Here is a 16,438-nt window from a genome sequence, read left to right on the forward strand (position 1 = left end):
CAGTGAGTTGCAGTTGTCTCTGTGTGTTTGTCTATTATCACACTGTGTGTTTGTGTCTGTGTGTGTGTGTCCATTTGTCATTGTGTGTGTGTGTGAATGTTTCCCTGTCTCGCTCACCGCTCGCCCGGCTTTGTCAGCACGTCAGCCGTAAAAACAGGCAGAGGAAAGTCTCCAGCTCCAGGGATTGTCGCTGCACAATGAGCCTGAGAATTCGCTTCATCTTCCCACAAAAAGCCAGACCACATCCCTCTCCGGTAGGTGTACATTATGGAGACAGATCTGTACCAGGCTGCTGCGATGTCAGCTGTGTTGTGGGCTGTTCTGACTTCTCCCTTAAGAAGAGGGAGTAGAGAGATATGGCTGATGTTTACCACAGACAAATAAGGCGAATTAGCCTTTAATGAGACGCTAATGAGGAGCTATTTAGCTCTGGCAGTAAGTGGGCCTTCTCTGTAGATAATGTTTTTCTGTGGTGAGGTTCTGTTCTGCTCTCCTTCGTGTGCTGTGCTCATATATGAATAGAGACAGACACTGGAATTTAGGCATATACATTCACACACACAGTTGCTCATATAACAGCAGTTACGGCACACGTACACACACACGCACACACACACACACACACACACACACACACACACACACACACGATAACATATTTAATCCAATGATGGGAAGCTGGAACAGGGATAAGGGAAGGAAAAAGTTTACCTGTGACCAGATTATCTGAGATAGCGAACGAGATATAGAGTGATAGGGGTTGGGTGTGTGTGGTGTGTGAGTGTGTGTGTGTGTGGTGTGTGGATGTCTGTATGTGTGTTTGTGTGTTTGCTAGAGGGAGTCACAGCAGGGTGCACGTGTGTGTGTGCATATTTAGGAGAGATTTCCAGCAGGTGTGTGTGTGTGTGTGTGCACTTGTTTGATTTATTTATTTAATAGTTACCGTCAGATGCAGGACAGGTGTGTGTATGTAGCAGCCTAAAGCTCAGTTTCCACTGTCACTTAAAATTAGGGCCAAATTTGAGCTGGTTTGAGGGAAACCTGGGCCACCGCAGCCCAGTTTCACAACTGGTGCAAGCTTGATTAGAATCGAGGCTGGTGACGCCGTTACTATGCAACCACCAGCTGGTCACTGTTGGATGCTGACACAACGTTTAGCTAGCTCGTCTGAGCTTGTTGCTGGTAGCTAGCACATGGACAAGCAGTACTGCAGTAGTCAGTCATGACACAAATTACCACCATAGCTGATCCTTGCACTACAAAATAAACTTTTATGAGAACAGTCAGCCCTCGATTGCTAGCTACCTAACGTTAGCTAGAAAATCATAGTTGAAACAAGCTAACTAGCTAACGTGCGCTAGCAGGAATTTTATATGGCCAGGTCATATTGAAAGATATCTAGCTAGCTACATCATATCAAACATGTCGTCTGGTTTGCTTGATTAGCTAGCTATCTAATAGCCAATGCCATGGCAAGCAAAGTAGTGCCGGGTATGGTTTCCAATCAGAGGCAGCTGTCTATCGTTGTCTCTGATTGGGAGCCATACTTAGGCAGCCTTTTCCCACCTGGGTTTTGTGGGTAGTTATTTTCTGTTTTGTTATTCTGTGACCTGACGGAACTGTTTGGCTGTTTTCGGTTTGTTTCTTTGTTATAGTGTTTTCATTGTCTAAATAAATATAATGAACACTCACCACGCTGCGCTTTGGTCCCCTCCTTTCGACAGCCGTAACAGAACTACCCACCACCAAAGGACCAAGCAGCGTGGGCCGATTGGACCTGGGAGGAAATCCTGGATGGGGCAGGACCCTGGTCAAGGCCTGGGGAGTATCGCCGTCCGCAACAAGAGATAGAGGCAGTGAAAGCGGAACGGCGATACTGGGAGGAACAGGCAAGGATACAACGGAAGCCCGAGAGGCAGCGCCCCAAAGAATGTTGGGGGGGGCACACGGGGAGATTGGCAGAGTCAGGTTGGAGACCTGAGCCAACTCCCCGTGCTTACCGTGGGGAGCGAGTGACCGAGCAAGCACCGTGTTATGCGGTGATGCGCACTGTGTCGCCAGTGCGCACTCACAGCCCGGTGCGCTCGGTGCAAGCTCCTCACCGTTGCCGTGCTAGAGTTGGCACTCAGCCAGGAAGGAGTGTGCATGGTCAGGGTTCCTGGTCTCCAGTGCGTCTCTTCGGCCCAGGTTATCCTGCGCCAGCTCTACGTACGGTACCCCCCCGTTGACCAGCACAGCCCAGTTCGTCCTGTGCCAGCGCTCCGCCCTTGCCGGGCTAAAATAACCATCCAGCCAGGACGGAGTGTGCCAGCCTTAAGCTCCAGACCTCCAGTGCGCCTCCACAGCCCAGTATACCCTGTGCCTGCTCTGCGCACCCTGTCTCCTGTGTGTCTCCCCAGTCCGGTGAGACCGGTTCCAGCTCCACGTAGGAAGCCTCCAGTGATGATCAATGGTCCGAAGCCTCCAGTGATAATCCATGGCACGAAGCCTCCAGTGATGATCCATGGCCCGGAGCCTGTAGGGATGATCCATGGCACGAAGCCTCCAGTGATGATCCATGGCACGAAGCCTCCAGTGATAATCCATGGCCTGGAGCCTCCAGTGATGATCCATGGCACAAAGCCTCCAGTGATGATCCATGGCACAAAGCCTCCAGTGATGATCCATGGCGCGGAACTTGTAGTGATGATCCATGGCACGGAGCCTGCAGCGACGCTCCCCAGTCCGGAGCCTCCAGCGATGGTCCGCAGCCCAGAGTCTTCAGCGACGGTCCGCAGCCCAGAGTCTTCAGCGACGGTCCGCAGCCCAGAGTCTTCAGCGTCGGTCTGCAGCCCAGAGTCTTCAGCGACGGTCCGCAGCCCAGAGTCTTCAGCGACGGTCCGCAGCCCAGAGTCTTCCAGGGCGGTCTGCAGCCCAGAGTCTTCCAGGGCGGTCTGCAGCCCAGAGTCTTCCAAGGCGGTCCGCAGCCCAGAGTCTTCCAAGGCGGTCCGCAGCCCAGAGTCTTCCAAGGCGGTCCGCAGCCCAGAGTCTTCCAGGGCGGTCTGCAGCCCAGAGTCTTTAGCGGCGGCCTGCAGCCCAGAGTCGTCAGTGGCGGTTGGCGTTTCAGAGCCTCCGGCGATGATCCACGGTCTGGTTCCTCCGGCGACACAGAAGCAAGGGGATCAGCGGGCGGTGTGGGGGCTATGCCCCGAACCAGAGCCGCCGCCAAGTATAGATGCCCACCCGGACCCTCCCCTATATGTTCAGGTTTGCGGCTGGGAGTCCGCACCTTTGGGGGGGGGGGTACTGTCACGCCCTGACCTGAGAGAGACGTTTTTCTCTGTTTAGTTAGGTCAGGGTGTGATATGGGGTGGGCATTCTATGTATTTTATTTCTATGTTTTGGCCGGGTATGGTTTCCAATCAGAGGCAGCTGTCTGTCGTTGTCTCTGATTGGGAGCCATACTCAGGCAGCCTTTTCCCACCTGGTTTTTGTGGGTAGTTTTTTTCTGTTTTGTTATTCTGTGACCTGACGGAACTGTTTGGCTGTTTTCGGTTTGTTTCTTTGTTATAGTGTTTAGTTGTCTAAATAAATATAATGAACACTCACCACGCTGCACTTTGGTCCCCTCCTATCGACAGCCGTAACAGGTAGGAATTAAACTAGCTAGCAAGCCGGTTATGCAAGCGACAACGCTAACCCTTTAGCTAGCTAGCTAAATATTGCAAGCTAAATACATGGCAATGAGTCTGGCTGGCACTGGCAGGAGTATGAGGTAACGTTAGTGAAAACAGTCAAGCGGATCGTAGAACGGTATAAACACAAACAGTCAAGTGGATCGTAGAATGGTCAAAACACAAACAGTCAAGCGGATCGTAGAATGGTCTAAACACAAACAGTCAAGTGGATCGTAGAATGGTCAAAACACAAACAGTCAAGCGGATTATAGAACGGTCAAAACACAAACAGTCAAGCGGATCGCAGAATGTTCAAAACACAAACAGTCAAGCGGATCGCAGAATGTTCAAAACACAAACAGTCAAGCGGATCGTAGAATGGTCTAAACACAATCTCCTATTATAGCATTATGAAGATTTTCTCTCTCTCTCTCTCTCTCTCTGTCTGTCACCGTATCTATTACAGGCCCCTCTTCTTCTCTCTCTCTCTCTCTTAGCATCCTCTCTCTCTCTCTGTCTCTCTCTCTGTCTCTCTCTCTGTCTCTCTCTCTGTCTCTCTCTCTGTCTCTCTCTCTGTCTCTCTCTCTCTGTCTCTCTCTCTGTCTCTCTCTCTGTCTCTCTCTCTCCCCACGCTCCATATCTCTGCCTCCCGTCCCTTTCACATTCTATTTCAGTCTTTAAACTCTCTGTGCTGCTCTCTCGCTCTCTCTCTCGCTCTCTTTCTCTCTCTTTCTCCCTTTCTCCCTTGTCTTCACCCCCTCGTTCTCTCAGTCTCTGCATCTCAGGTTGAAGGAGTGTTTGAACTGACAGTTCTTCATGCAGTAGCCTCTTAATCATTGGGGATGTTCACCAATCTTTTCTGGGCTGTGCTGTATTAAAGGCATACCAACCAGCCTACAAAACACACACACACACACACACACACACACACACACACACAGACCCCTTGAATTTTTCCACATTTGTTACGTTACAACCTTATTCTAAAATGTATTAAATAAAAAAATGTTCCTCATCAGTCTACACACAATAGCCCATAATGACAAAGCGAAAATGTATTAACATTTTTTGACATTTATTAAAAATCAAAACAGAAATACCTTATTTACATAAGTATTCAGACCCTTTGCCATGAGAATCAAAATTGACCTCCGGTGCATCCTGTTTCCATTGATTATCCTTGAGATGTTTCTACAACTTGTTTGGAGTCCACCTGTGTTAAATACAATTGATTGGACATGATTTGGAAAGGCACACACCTGTCTATATAAGGTCCCACAGTTGACAGTGCATGCCAGAGCAAAAACCAAGCTATGAGGTTGAAGGAGCTCCGAGACAGGATTGTGTTGAGGCACAGTAAAAGTAAAAGGCACATGACAGCCCGCTTGGCGTTTGCCAAAAAGCACCTAAATGACTTTCAGACCATGAGAAAGAAGATTCTCTTGTCTGATGAAATCAAGATTGAACTATTTTGCCTGAATGCCAAGCGTCGCATCTGGAGCAAACCTGGCACCATCCCTACGGTGAAGCATGGTGGTGGCAGCATCAGAGTTTGAGGATCTGCATAGAAGAATGGGAGAAACTCCCCAATTACAGGTGTGCCAAGCTTGTAGTGTCATATCCAAGAAGACTGAAGGCTGTAATCGCTGCCTAAGGTGCTTCAACAAAGTACAGAGTAAATGGTCTGAATACTTATGTAAATGTGATATTTCCGGGGGGTTTTCTTATACATTTGCAAAAATTTCAAAAATACTGTTTTTGCTTTGTTATTATGGGGTATTGTGTGTAGATTGATGAGGATTTTTTTTTTTTTTAATCAAATAAGGCTGTAATATAACAAAATGTTGAAAAAGTCAAGGGGTCTGAATACTTTCTGAATGGACCGTATGTCTTGCTATACCTGTGAGGACTTTTTGGGGACCAACAATTGATTCCAATTCCAAATCCTATTTTCCCTAAACCTTAAGCCTTACCCTAACCCTAAACTTAACATTTTTACATTTACATTTTAGTCATTTAGCAGACGCTCTTATCCAGAGCGACTTACAGTAGTGAACGCATACATTTCATGCATTTTTTCCCCCCGTACTGGTCCCCCATGGGAATCGAACCCTAACTTAACCCCTAACCGTAAACCTAACCACTAACCCCTAGTCCTAAAATAGCCTTTTTACATGTGAGGACTGGCCGAATGTCCTTACTTATCTGAATTTTAGTTGGTTTACTATTCTTGTGAGGACTTTTGGTACTGCCAAGTGTAGTAACACGTGTGTACACACACACACACACACACACACACACACACACACACACACACACACACACACACACACAGTCTTTGGTGGATTGTCATCTTTGTTCCCTAAATGGCTGATGGGTCTTATTTAAATGTAGGGTTTGGATGGTGGTTTTCATTGTTTCAGCTGAGGGGTTTGGCAACTGTTAAATGTTTTTGTAGGTCAGAGGATTGTCGACAGACTCATAGTGCTGAGAGTGTTTTGAAAGAAAGAGAGAGAGAGAGTGTGTGTGTGTGTGTTTTGTGGGTGTGTGGCAGTTCTCTTTCCCCAGCATGTTATTATAAGTTCTCTCGGACATGTGAACTCCTCCCGTCCACCCTGCAGTCACCGAGGTGGAAAACGTCGAGTCATCATAACCCCAACTGCGGTTGCGCTCCTATCTCCACCAACATGGCATTTACCGGATCAGGGTTTCTCCCAGTACCCCGGATTGGAGCATATTTGTGGCCACTTATTTCAGAATAGCTCCCTCTTTTTCTGACAGAAACTAAGCACAACAGCAGCCCTATTTGACTCCCAGCTTGAGCCATATCTGGACTGTTGTTCATGACAGATATATGACGTATTTTCTTGTAGTTCAGGAACAGTATTACGATAGAGTGATCTGTTTTTAGATTCAGTTTCCCTGCAGTCTAATAGTGGTATGTTTTTTTTGGTGTCTGTGTGTTTTGGTGATGCTGCACTCTTCCTTCCACTAGCCATGCAATTATTTTGTTCCTTCCTTCTTGAACCAACCTCCTGGTTTTTCAAAACGTGCAATTGAGTGTCAGTGTCCATAGAGTCCTCACACAATGATGTCATACCTCCTAAGGTTGCCTGGTTACTATGCGTTCTTGTCATCTCCCTCCCCATCCAATCAATCTTTGCAATCAAATGGAAAATTAGTAGCCTGTTAGGCCTAGAGGTCAAAGGTCAAGTTGTGGGATATGTGGCATGTATTTTGCGGTTGTAAATCCTCCTTTCCTCCTTTGCCACAATCTCCCCTTTGCCCCCGTGGCTAACATCTTTTTCCTTTCTTTTGTTGCAGGATGGAAGAGTGATGATGGGATGGATGTGAATATGGGCCAGTGGGCCTACACAGGCATGCGTGCCCCTCTCCTCTGCCTGGCCCTGTTGCTGCTGCTGCTGCTCTCCCAGCCTGCCCCCTGCTGCTGCCAGGACAGCCAGGGTTCTCCCCAGGGCCCCGCCGACGGCCCTCGATTTCTCTTCACGCAGTCCGTCTATCATGCCACTGTCTACGAGAACTCGGCAGCGCGCACATACGCCAACAGTAAAGTTAAAATGGGCATCCACCTGGCCCAGCGCTCCTGGGAAATCCGTTACAGGATCACCTCCGGAGATGAAGAAGGCTTCTTTAAAGCAGAGGAGTACATGCTGGGAGATTTCTGCTTCTTACGCATAAGGACTAAAGGCGGCAACGCAGCCATCTTGAATCGAGAAATCCAGGACAGCTACTTACTGACAGTGAAAGCCTCCGTCAAGGGGGAGGTTCTGGAGACCTGGACCAAAGTGACTGTCCAGGTCCTGGACATGAATGACCTCCGACCTCTTTTCTCACCCACCACATACTCAGTCACCATCGCAGAAAGCACCCCCCTCAGGACTAGCATAGCACAAGTTACAGCCACTGATGCGGACGTCGGCTCCAATGGGGAATTTTACTACTTCTTTAAGGAGAAAATGGAGCTGTTTGCCGTGCACCCAACTAGCGGTGTGGTCTCCCTCAGCGGGAAACTGAACATTGAGGAGCAGAACCGATACGACCTAGAAATCCAGGCGGTGGACCGCGGGATGAAGTTGTATGGCAATAATGGTGTGAGCAGTACGGCCAAGCTCTTTGTGCATGTAGAGCGTGTCAACGAGCATCTGCCAGTCATGAATGTGGTCACCCATGTCCCCTCGTGGTTAGACAAGGACCCTGTGTATGCAGTGGTCACTGTGGAAGACCTGGACGAGGGGTTAAATGGAGAGATTGAGTCCTTGTCTATAGTGGCCGGAGACCCTATGGAGCAGTTCACTCTGGAGAGGTCAGAGGTCAATGAGTTCGCTATCAAGGCGTCTGACCAAGTGGACTGGGAGAACTTCCCTTATGGATATAACCTCACACTTCAGGCTAAGGACAAGGGTGCCCCTCAAAAGTTTTCTTCGGTCAGGGTTGTGCACGTCATGGTGAAGAAACCACATGCTGTGGAAGTGAAATTCGAACAGGAGTCGTACGAAATTAGTCTCAATGAAATCTCACCCCCAGGCACGATCGTAAAGGTGGTGAAAATCACCCCTGAGCCGGACGATGCGGAATATATTCTGACCCCCTCGGCAGACTCCTCCTACTTCCGGATGAACACCCTAACAGGCGTGATCTCAACTGCTCGCTGGTTCACGGAGGTCACTCAGGATGTGTTTGACCTGGAAGTGGTGGAGGTGGACAGCGAGCTGAGGGTCAACGTTCGGGTCTCCATCGAGGACGCCAACGACAACACCCCAACATTCACTCAGCTTTCGTACGAGGTGTTCGTCAACGAGAGCGTTCCCGTGGGATGGACCGTGCTGGCGGTTTCCGCTGTGGATGGTGATAGCGGGGAGAATGGATACATAACATACAGCATAGCCAGCCTTCAGCCCCTGCCCTTCAAAATAAACCAGTTCTCTGGAATCCTCACCACCACACAGGAGCTGGACTTTGAGTCCTCGTCTGAGAGCTACGTGTTTGTGGTCAGGGCCTCTGACTGGGGTTCCCCTTATAGACGAGAGAATGAAGTCAATGTAACTGTCCATCTGGAGAATGTGAACGACAACCAACCCTTATTCGAGAAGGTGGCGTGCCAGGGACTAGTCTCTCGGGACTTCCCCATCAATGAGGTAATCACCACCATGTCTGCCATCGACATAGACGAGCTGGAGCTGGTGAAGTACAAGATCCTGGAAGGGAATGAGAGGGGCTTCTTTGACCTGAACCCTGACTCAGGGGTCCTAACCCTACGGAGGTCCCTCTCCACTGCCAGTCCAAAAAATGGAATCTTCAGTTTGAAAATAACCGCCACAGATGGAGAGAACTTCTCCGACCCGATGTTCGTGAATATTTCTATAGTTCATGGGAAATCTTTCCCCAAGAGCTTCAACTGTAGGGAGACCAGAGTCGCCCAAAAGTTAGCTGAGAAATTACTAAATAAGTCCAAAGCTAGAACCAAGCCCAAGATCGAGGAAGGGTTCATTGACCTTTTCTCCGTCAACAGACAGACACCTCAGTTTGATAAGGCCTTTCCCACAGATATATCAGTGCACGAAGACCTAAAGGTCGGGTCCAGTGTCTTCAAGGTCAACGCCTATGACGGCGACACAGGTTTTAACGGTCAGATGTTGTATGCCATCTCAGATGGAAACACAGACAGCTGTTTCACGATCGACATGGAGAGTGGGCTGATCAGCGTCTTCCTGCCCATGGACAGAGAGAAAAGAGACAGATACCTCCTCAACATCACTATCTACGACCTGGGCCTGCCACAGAAAACCGCTTGGCGTCTGCTCACCGTCTACGTAGAAGATGCCAATGACAATGCACCTCAGTTCCTGCAGGAGGGAGGCTATAGAACCTTCATTCCCGAAAACACAGCCATCGGCACCGATGTCATTCAGGTTGAGGCCACTGATAAAGACCTGGGGCCTAATGGAGAGATTGTCTACTCCGTCCTGACCAGCACCACCCAGTTTGGCATCAACAGCTCCAACGGGATTGTGTACGTTGCCGGCCAGCTGGACAGGGAGTTCGTCTCCACCTTCAACTTGAAGATTGAGGCTCGTGACCGTGCAGAGAAAGGGAACCAGAAGTTTTCAGTCACCACTCTGAAGATATCTCTAGAGGACGTTAACGACTGCCCTCCGGCATTCATCCCCAGTGTCTACAACACCCGGGCCCTGGAGGATCTGCCAGTGGGAACCGTAGTGGCCTGGCTTGAGACCCAGGACCCAGACCTTGGCCTGGGTGGCCAGGTTAGATACTCCCTGGCCAATGACTACAACGGGAAGTTCGAGGTGGACAAGGCCAGTGGGGCCATCCGTCTGACCAAGGAGCTGGACTACGAGACGCAACAGTTCTACAACCTCACGGTGAGAGCCAAGGATAAAGGGAGACCTGTCTCTCTCCTGTCTGTCACCTTCGTGGAACTAGAGGTGGTAGATGTTAACGAGAACCTGTACACTCCCTACTTCTCCCACTTCGCCCTTACGGGATCGGTGAAGGAGAGCGCCCGCATCGGGACCACCGTCCTCCAAGTCACGGCCCGGGATGACGATGATGGTAGAGATGGGGAAATCCAGTACTCTATCCGGGACGGGAGTGGACTGGGACGATTCGCCATCGACGAAGAGACGGGTAAGTGCAGATTGCCTTAAAAAAAACTGCTGTTGCATGTAATATCACAGTTTAGATTAGTCTTGATAGTTGGTTTATTCTCTGGATTTATAGGCATTAACAATTGAACATAAAACAGATTACAATTCTGCGTTGTGTAGATATGTTAGATTTAATGTTGTGGTGCTAGAGCTACAATATCCCCTTTTACTGACTAATGCTGTGTGTGAGCCATGTGTGTTTAATGATGCTGGACATTATAAATCCCATCTCGGCTATGTGTGTGTGAGATGGAGAGAGAGACATGCTCCGGAGGCCAGTCCAGAGGCTGACAAAGAATCTAATTGTGGAGCGGCTGCCGCGTTTTGGGCTGGGGTGTTCTTAAGAAGGTTTGGAGCTGTGATTTATAAGCTTAGCTCCAGTCTGGGAGATTGAATTACCACACTGATCTCTTTATTTACATTTAGTGCAGTTGTCATGTCATTTTCGCCTGACCCAGACATTTGGCTTCCCTCTGCCTTCTCCACCTTAACCACCTGCCCCTCCTCTTCTACTCGTCTCCCACTCTGGGCTGGAGCTCCGCCAGACCGTCCGGGGAAGCTTGACAGGCCCTTAGTGACATTCTGCTCTGAGGTATTCTAGGATTTTCCTGATTCTGTTTATTTAAAGGCGGTTCGTGCCCGGCCGTGCGATCCTTCTGTCCACTAGGAAGAGGAGGAGGGTGTCAAGTGTCTGTGTGCAGCAGGTAGGACGGAGTCAGGCGCAGGACACAGAACTGAGTAAAAACGTACTTTACTCAAAATAAATCACAAACAAATTCCATACAGGGAAAACAATCCAGCTCGGCACAAAAAAGCGACCACTTAAAGAACAAACACGCACAAAACCATGTGGGAACCAGAGGATTAAATAGGGAATAAATTATAACGTAATGGAAACCAGGTGTGTACAATCAAGACAAAACACATAGAAAAAGAAACGTAGATCGGTGGCGGCTAGAAAGCCGGTGATGTCGACCGCCGCACGCCGCCCGGACAAGGAGAGGCACCAACTTCGGCGGAAGTCGTGACAGAGGGGCATAGTAGACCGGTTTATTTCCTATCTAAAGGGAGAGGAGGCGGCGGAGTGCCAAGAGGGAGGATTAGGGTTATTATGACCTTGGCCCGCGGTGTGTGTTCTACCTCGTGTCCCTCCGCCCCACACACACACTATATAAATCCTACATGAATTATGGCCCAAGAGCAGTTTCCACTTAAAATGGGAAGGGCTTGGAGGAGAGGGAACGGGGGAGAAGAGAGGGGGAGCAGGGGAGAAGAGAGGGGGAGCAGGTGGAGAAGAGAGGGGGAGAAGTGGGAGAAGAAGCAGGAGATAGATTTTAAACAGCATCACCTCCGTGTCTGACGGAACGGTAAATTATCTTGATGGTTTCAAATTGCCTTTAGATCCCCAGCAAATGGCGCTCCAGGCCCAAGTAATCCTTCATCACACTGTAGGATCGTGTTGTGGAATATGTGAGTGAGAGAGAGAGAGAGAGAGAGAGAGAGAGAGAGAGAGAGAGAGAGAGAGAGAGAGAGAGAGAGAGAGAGAGAGAGAGAGAGAGAGAGAGAGAGAGAGAGAGAGAGAGAGAGAGAGAGAGCCACTCCAACCGACTCCTCCTTTAGTATTTCATGCAATTTAGCTGGAAACTGAAAAAGCACAAAAGTGGTCCTCGAGCTCAGTTGGAGTCTATAGCCAATGTGTAGCGGTCTGGGCGTAGTGGGTGCGGAGTCAGGCGCAGGGAGACAGAAAGTTCAATGCAGCGCTTTATTACGCACAAAAGTAATTCGCCCAAAATGCCAGGCGCACCAAAATACAAACACCCAAAATATACTATCCACCACACAGAACACAGTGGAAGGATCATTAAGCCCGCACAAAGAACAGGCGGGCCTACTGGCTTAAATAGCTCAACTAACAAGCCTAAATGAAAACAGGTGAAACTAATTAGACAAAACAAACAGAAAGGGAAAAAGGGATCGGTGGCAGCTAGTAGGCCGGTGACGACGACCGCCGAGCGCCACCCGAACAGGGAGGGGAGTCACCCTCGGTAGGAGTCGTGACACAAGGCCTAGTTGTCTTTTAAATGTTACATTTTGGTTTTAGGGAGGAGTAGCCTAGCTCAGCATGTTTAGCAGTCTGACTCTTTTCTTGTCCTTCAGAGAAAAACTCATAAACTCATCCAATAAACTACTGCAGTTTTATAACTACTACTGTTTCTGCTTATAGCAACAATATTTGTTTTAAGCTATTGATAATAAATGCCTCAGTGTGCAGCTGCCGGGTCGTGTTTTGCAGTTTGGTCTCAGCTGAATCACACTAGGGGGAATCGTCCCCAGACTTTTCCTCCGACACATTGTTGCTGCTGGCTTCCGGGTTAAGCGGGTGGGTGTTAAGAAGCGTGGTTTGGTGGGTCAAGTTTCGGGGGACGCATGGCTCAACCTTCGCCTCCCGAGACTGTTGGGGAGTTGCATTGATGAGACAAGATCAATATTGGGGCGATAAAGGGGGTAAAATAAAAATATAAAAATACATCTGTATGTATAATGTATACCAAACAAATAACATTGACTTAGAAGTTGAACAATCCATACAGCTCTATGCATCAGGACTACGTTTAACAATTTCCACCGAAACATGAACACAAACTCATTTAATGGAGAACCGTGCAGATGCAAACTTTGGTAATGGAATTACGTTTTCCAAAAACTAAATAAATATCTGCTCAGAATGAATATTCAAAGATGTCTGCAGAAAGAATGGGGTGTCAGCTATGATATGACACCTTGAGTTTGAAAAGAAACAGCTGGGTTACAGAATTACCATATGAAGTTACATCATGGGTCCATGAGCTGTACTATACAGCAATGCATCATTCTGGATATGTTCCGTGTTTGCCATGGTGCCGTGAGGTCGCCTAGGCAGAGAGCTCCTGTAAATGTGTTAATATTTTATTGTTTTAATGTTTTTTGCTTGCATTTTTTTTAGAGACGTTTTAGCTTAATAAATACTGATTATTTATACACTGAGTGTACAAAACATTATGAACACCTGCTCTTTCCATGACATAGACTGCCCAGGTGAATCCATTTAGAGGGTGAATGGGCAAGACAAAATATTTAAGTGCCTTTGAACGGGGTATGGTAGTAGGTGCCAGGAGCACTGGTTTGTGTCAAAAACTGCAACGCTGCTGGGTTTTTCACGCTCAACAGTTTCCCGTGTGTATCAAGTATGGTCCGCCACCCAAAGTACGTCCAGCCAACTTGACACAATTGTGGGAAGCATTGGAGTCAACATGGGCCAGCATCCCTGTGTAATGCATTCAACATCTTGTAGAGTCCATGCCCTGATGAATTGAGGCTGTTTTGAGGGCAAACGGGGGGGTCCAACTCGATATTAGGAAGTTGTATTTTTGTCAAGGTAACCCATAGGCTAGCTAGGTTTTGTTTTTATTTGAAACTGTAAATGGCACAGGCTGGGACATCACAGAGGCTTGTTGTAGTTTTGACTGGATTTCACTCTCCAAGGTTGGACTAACCCATTCATTGATGTGTAGTGAGTCTCTGGCGCCTTAGCGAAATCTAGCAGATGTCGGCTTCACCCAGGTAGGTGCTACATGTTGTCTGAGGAGTTTCTACCCACGGACTCTGCGGAAAAGCTGGGAATGGCAAGGGCTGGCTTGATGATCCAGACCTGTCTTACTGACTTGCCCCCCCTCCCCCACTCCTGCTGGATGTGACCACTGATTCTTTCCTACTCAAGGCTGCTTCAGGGCATCAGAGGACCTGAGAACAGTTTTTTTATTTATTTTTTTATTTCACCTTTATTTAACCAGGTAGGCTAGTTGAGAACAAGTTCTCATTTACAACTGCGACCTGGCCAAGATAAAGCAAAGCAGTTCGACACATACAACAACACAGAGTTACACATGGAATAAACAAACATACAGTCAATAATACAGTACAAAAAGTATATATATAGTGTGTGCGAATGCGGTAACATAAGGGAGGTAAGGCAATAAATAGGCCATGGTGGTGAAGTAATTCCAATATACCAATTAAACACTGGCATGGTAGATGTGCAGAAGATGAATGTGCAAGTAGAGATACTGGGTTGCAAAGGAGCAAGATAAATAAATAAATACAGTATGGGGATGAGGTAGTTGGATGGGCTATTTACAGATGGGCTATGTACAGGTACAGTGATCTGTGAGCTGCTCTGACAACTGGTGCTTAAAGCTAGTGAGGGAGATATGAGTCTCCAGCTTCAGTGATTTTTGCAGTTCGTTCCAGTCATTGGCAGCAGAGAACTGGAAGGAAAGGCGGCCAAAGGAAGAACTAGATTTGGGGTTGACCAGTGGGATATTACTGCTGGAGCGCGTGCTGCGGGTGAGTGCTGCTATGGTGACCAGTGAGCTGAGATAAGGCGGGGCTTTACCTAGCAAAGACTTGTAGATGACCTGGAGCCAGTGGGTTTGGCGACGAGTATGAAGCGAGGGCCAGCCAACTAGAGCGTACAGGTTGCAGTGGTGGGCAGTATATGGGGCTTTGGTGACAAAACGGATGGCACTGTGATAGACTGCATCCAATTTTTTGAGTAGAGTGTTGGAGGCTATTTTGTAGATGACATTGCCAAAGTCGAGGATCGGTAGGATGGTCAGTTTTATGAGGGTATGTTTGGCAGCATGAGTGAAGGATGCTTTGTTGCGAAATAGGAAGCTGATTCTAGATTTAACTTTGGATTGGAGATGTTTGATGTGAGTCTGAAAGGAGAGTTGACAGTCTAGCCAGACACCTAGGTATTTGTAGTTGTCCACATATTCTAAGTCAGAACCATCCAGAGTAGTGATGCTAGACGGGCGGGCAGGTGCGGGCAGCGATCGGTTGAAGAGCATGCATTTAGATTTACTTGCATTTAAGAGCTGTTGGAGGCCTCGGAAGGAGAGTTGTATGGCATTGAAGCTCGTCTGGAGGTTAGTTAACACAGTGTCCAAAGAAGGGCCAGAAGTATACAGAATGGTGTCGTCTGCGTAGAGGTGGATCAGAGAATCTCCAGCAGCAAGAGGGACATCATTGATGTATACAGAGAAGAGAGTCGGCCCGAGAATTGAACCCTGTGGCACCCCCATAGAGACTGCCAGAGGTCTGGATAACATTTGACACACTGAACTCTGTCTGAGAAGTAGAGGCAGTCATTTGAGAAACCAAGGCTGTTGAGTCTGCCGATAAGAATGTGGTGATTGACAGAGTCGAAAGCCTTGGCCAGGTCGATGAATACGGCTGCACAGTAATGTCTCTTATTGATGGCGGTTATGATATCCTTTAGGACCTTGAGCGTGGCTGAGGTGCACCCATGACCATCTCTGAAACCAGATTGCATAGCGGAGAAGGTACGGTGGGATTCGAAATGGTCGGTGATCTGTTTGTTAACTTGGCTTTCGAGGACCTTAGAAAGGCACGGTAGGATAGATATTGGTCTGTAGCAGTTTGGGTCTAGATTGTCTCCCCTTTGAAGAGGGGGATGATCACGGCAGCTTTCCAATCTTTGGGAATCTCAGACGATATGAAAGAGAGGTTGAACAGGCTAGTAATAGGGGTTGCAATAATTTCGGCAGATCATTTTAGAAAGAGAGGGTCCAGATTGTCTATCCCGGCTGATTTGTAGGGATCCAGATTTTGCAGCTCTTTCAGAACATCAGCTATCTGGATTTGGGTGAAGAAGAAATGGGTGACTGTGGGAGGCTTGGTCGAGTTGCTGTGGGGGGTGCAGGGCAGTTGACCGGGGTAGGGGTAGCCAGGTGGAAAGCCTGGCCAGCCGTAGAAAAATGCTTATTGAAATTCTCAATTATAGTGGATTTATCGGTGGTGACAATGTTTCCTAGCCTCAGTGCAGTGGGCAGCTGGGAGGAGGTGCTCTTATTCTCCATGGACTTTACAGTGTCCCAGAACTTTTTTGAGTTTGTGCTACAGGATGCAAATTTCTGTTTGAAAAAGCTAGCCTTAGCTTTCCTAACTGCCTGTGTATATTGGTTCCTAACTTCCCTGAAAAGTTGCATATCACGTGGGCTATTCGATGCTAATGCAGTACGCCACAGGATGTTT

At 48.2% G+C, this 16,438-nt stretch overlaps 1 protein-coding gene across 4 annotated transcripts in view; it reads left to right on the forward strand.

Annotated features, from left to right (window-relative positions):
* fat3a (FAT atypical cadherin 3a) overlaps positions 1–16,438 on the forward strand; it is a 357,931-nt gene that overhangs the window by 107,148 nt on the left and 234,345 nt on the right. For 3 of the 4 annotated variants that reach the window (XM_029773663.1, XM_029773665.1, XM_029773666.1), the window contains exons 1-2: positions 45–254; positions 6,981–10,322. In XM_029773663.1, coding sequence (XP_029629523.1) covers positions 7,001–10,322 — 3,322 coding nt within the window. In that variant the 5' untranslated portion in view covers positions 45–254; positions 6,981–7,000. Of the gene's footprint in view, positions 1–44; positions 255–6,980; positions 10,323–16,438 lie in introns of those variants that run through there. The other variant, XM_029773664.1, reaches the window with a different exon arrangement.

The sequence above is a fragment of the Salmo trutta genome, chromosome 13, assembly GCF_901001165.1.
Source record: "Salmo trutta chromosome 13, fSalTru1.1, whole genome shotgun sequence".
NCBI lineage: Eukaryota > Metazoa > Chordata > Actinopteri > Salmoniformes > Salmonidae > Salmo > Salmo trutta.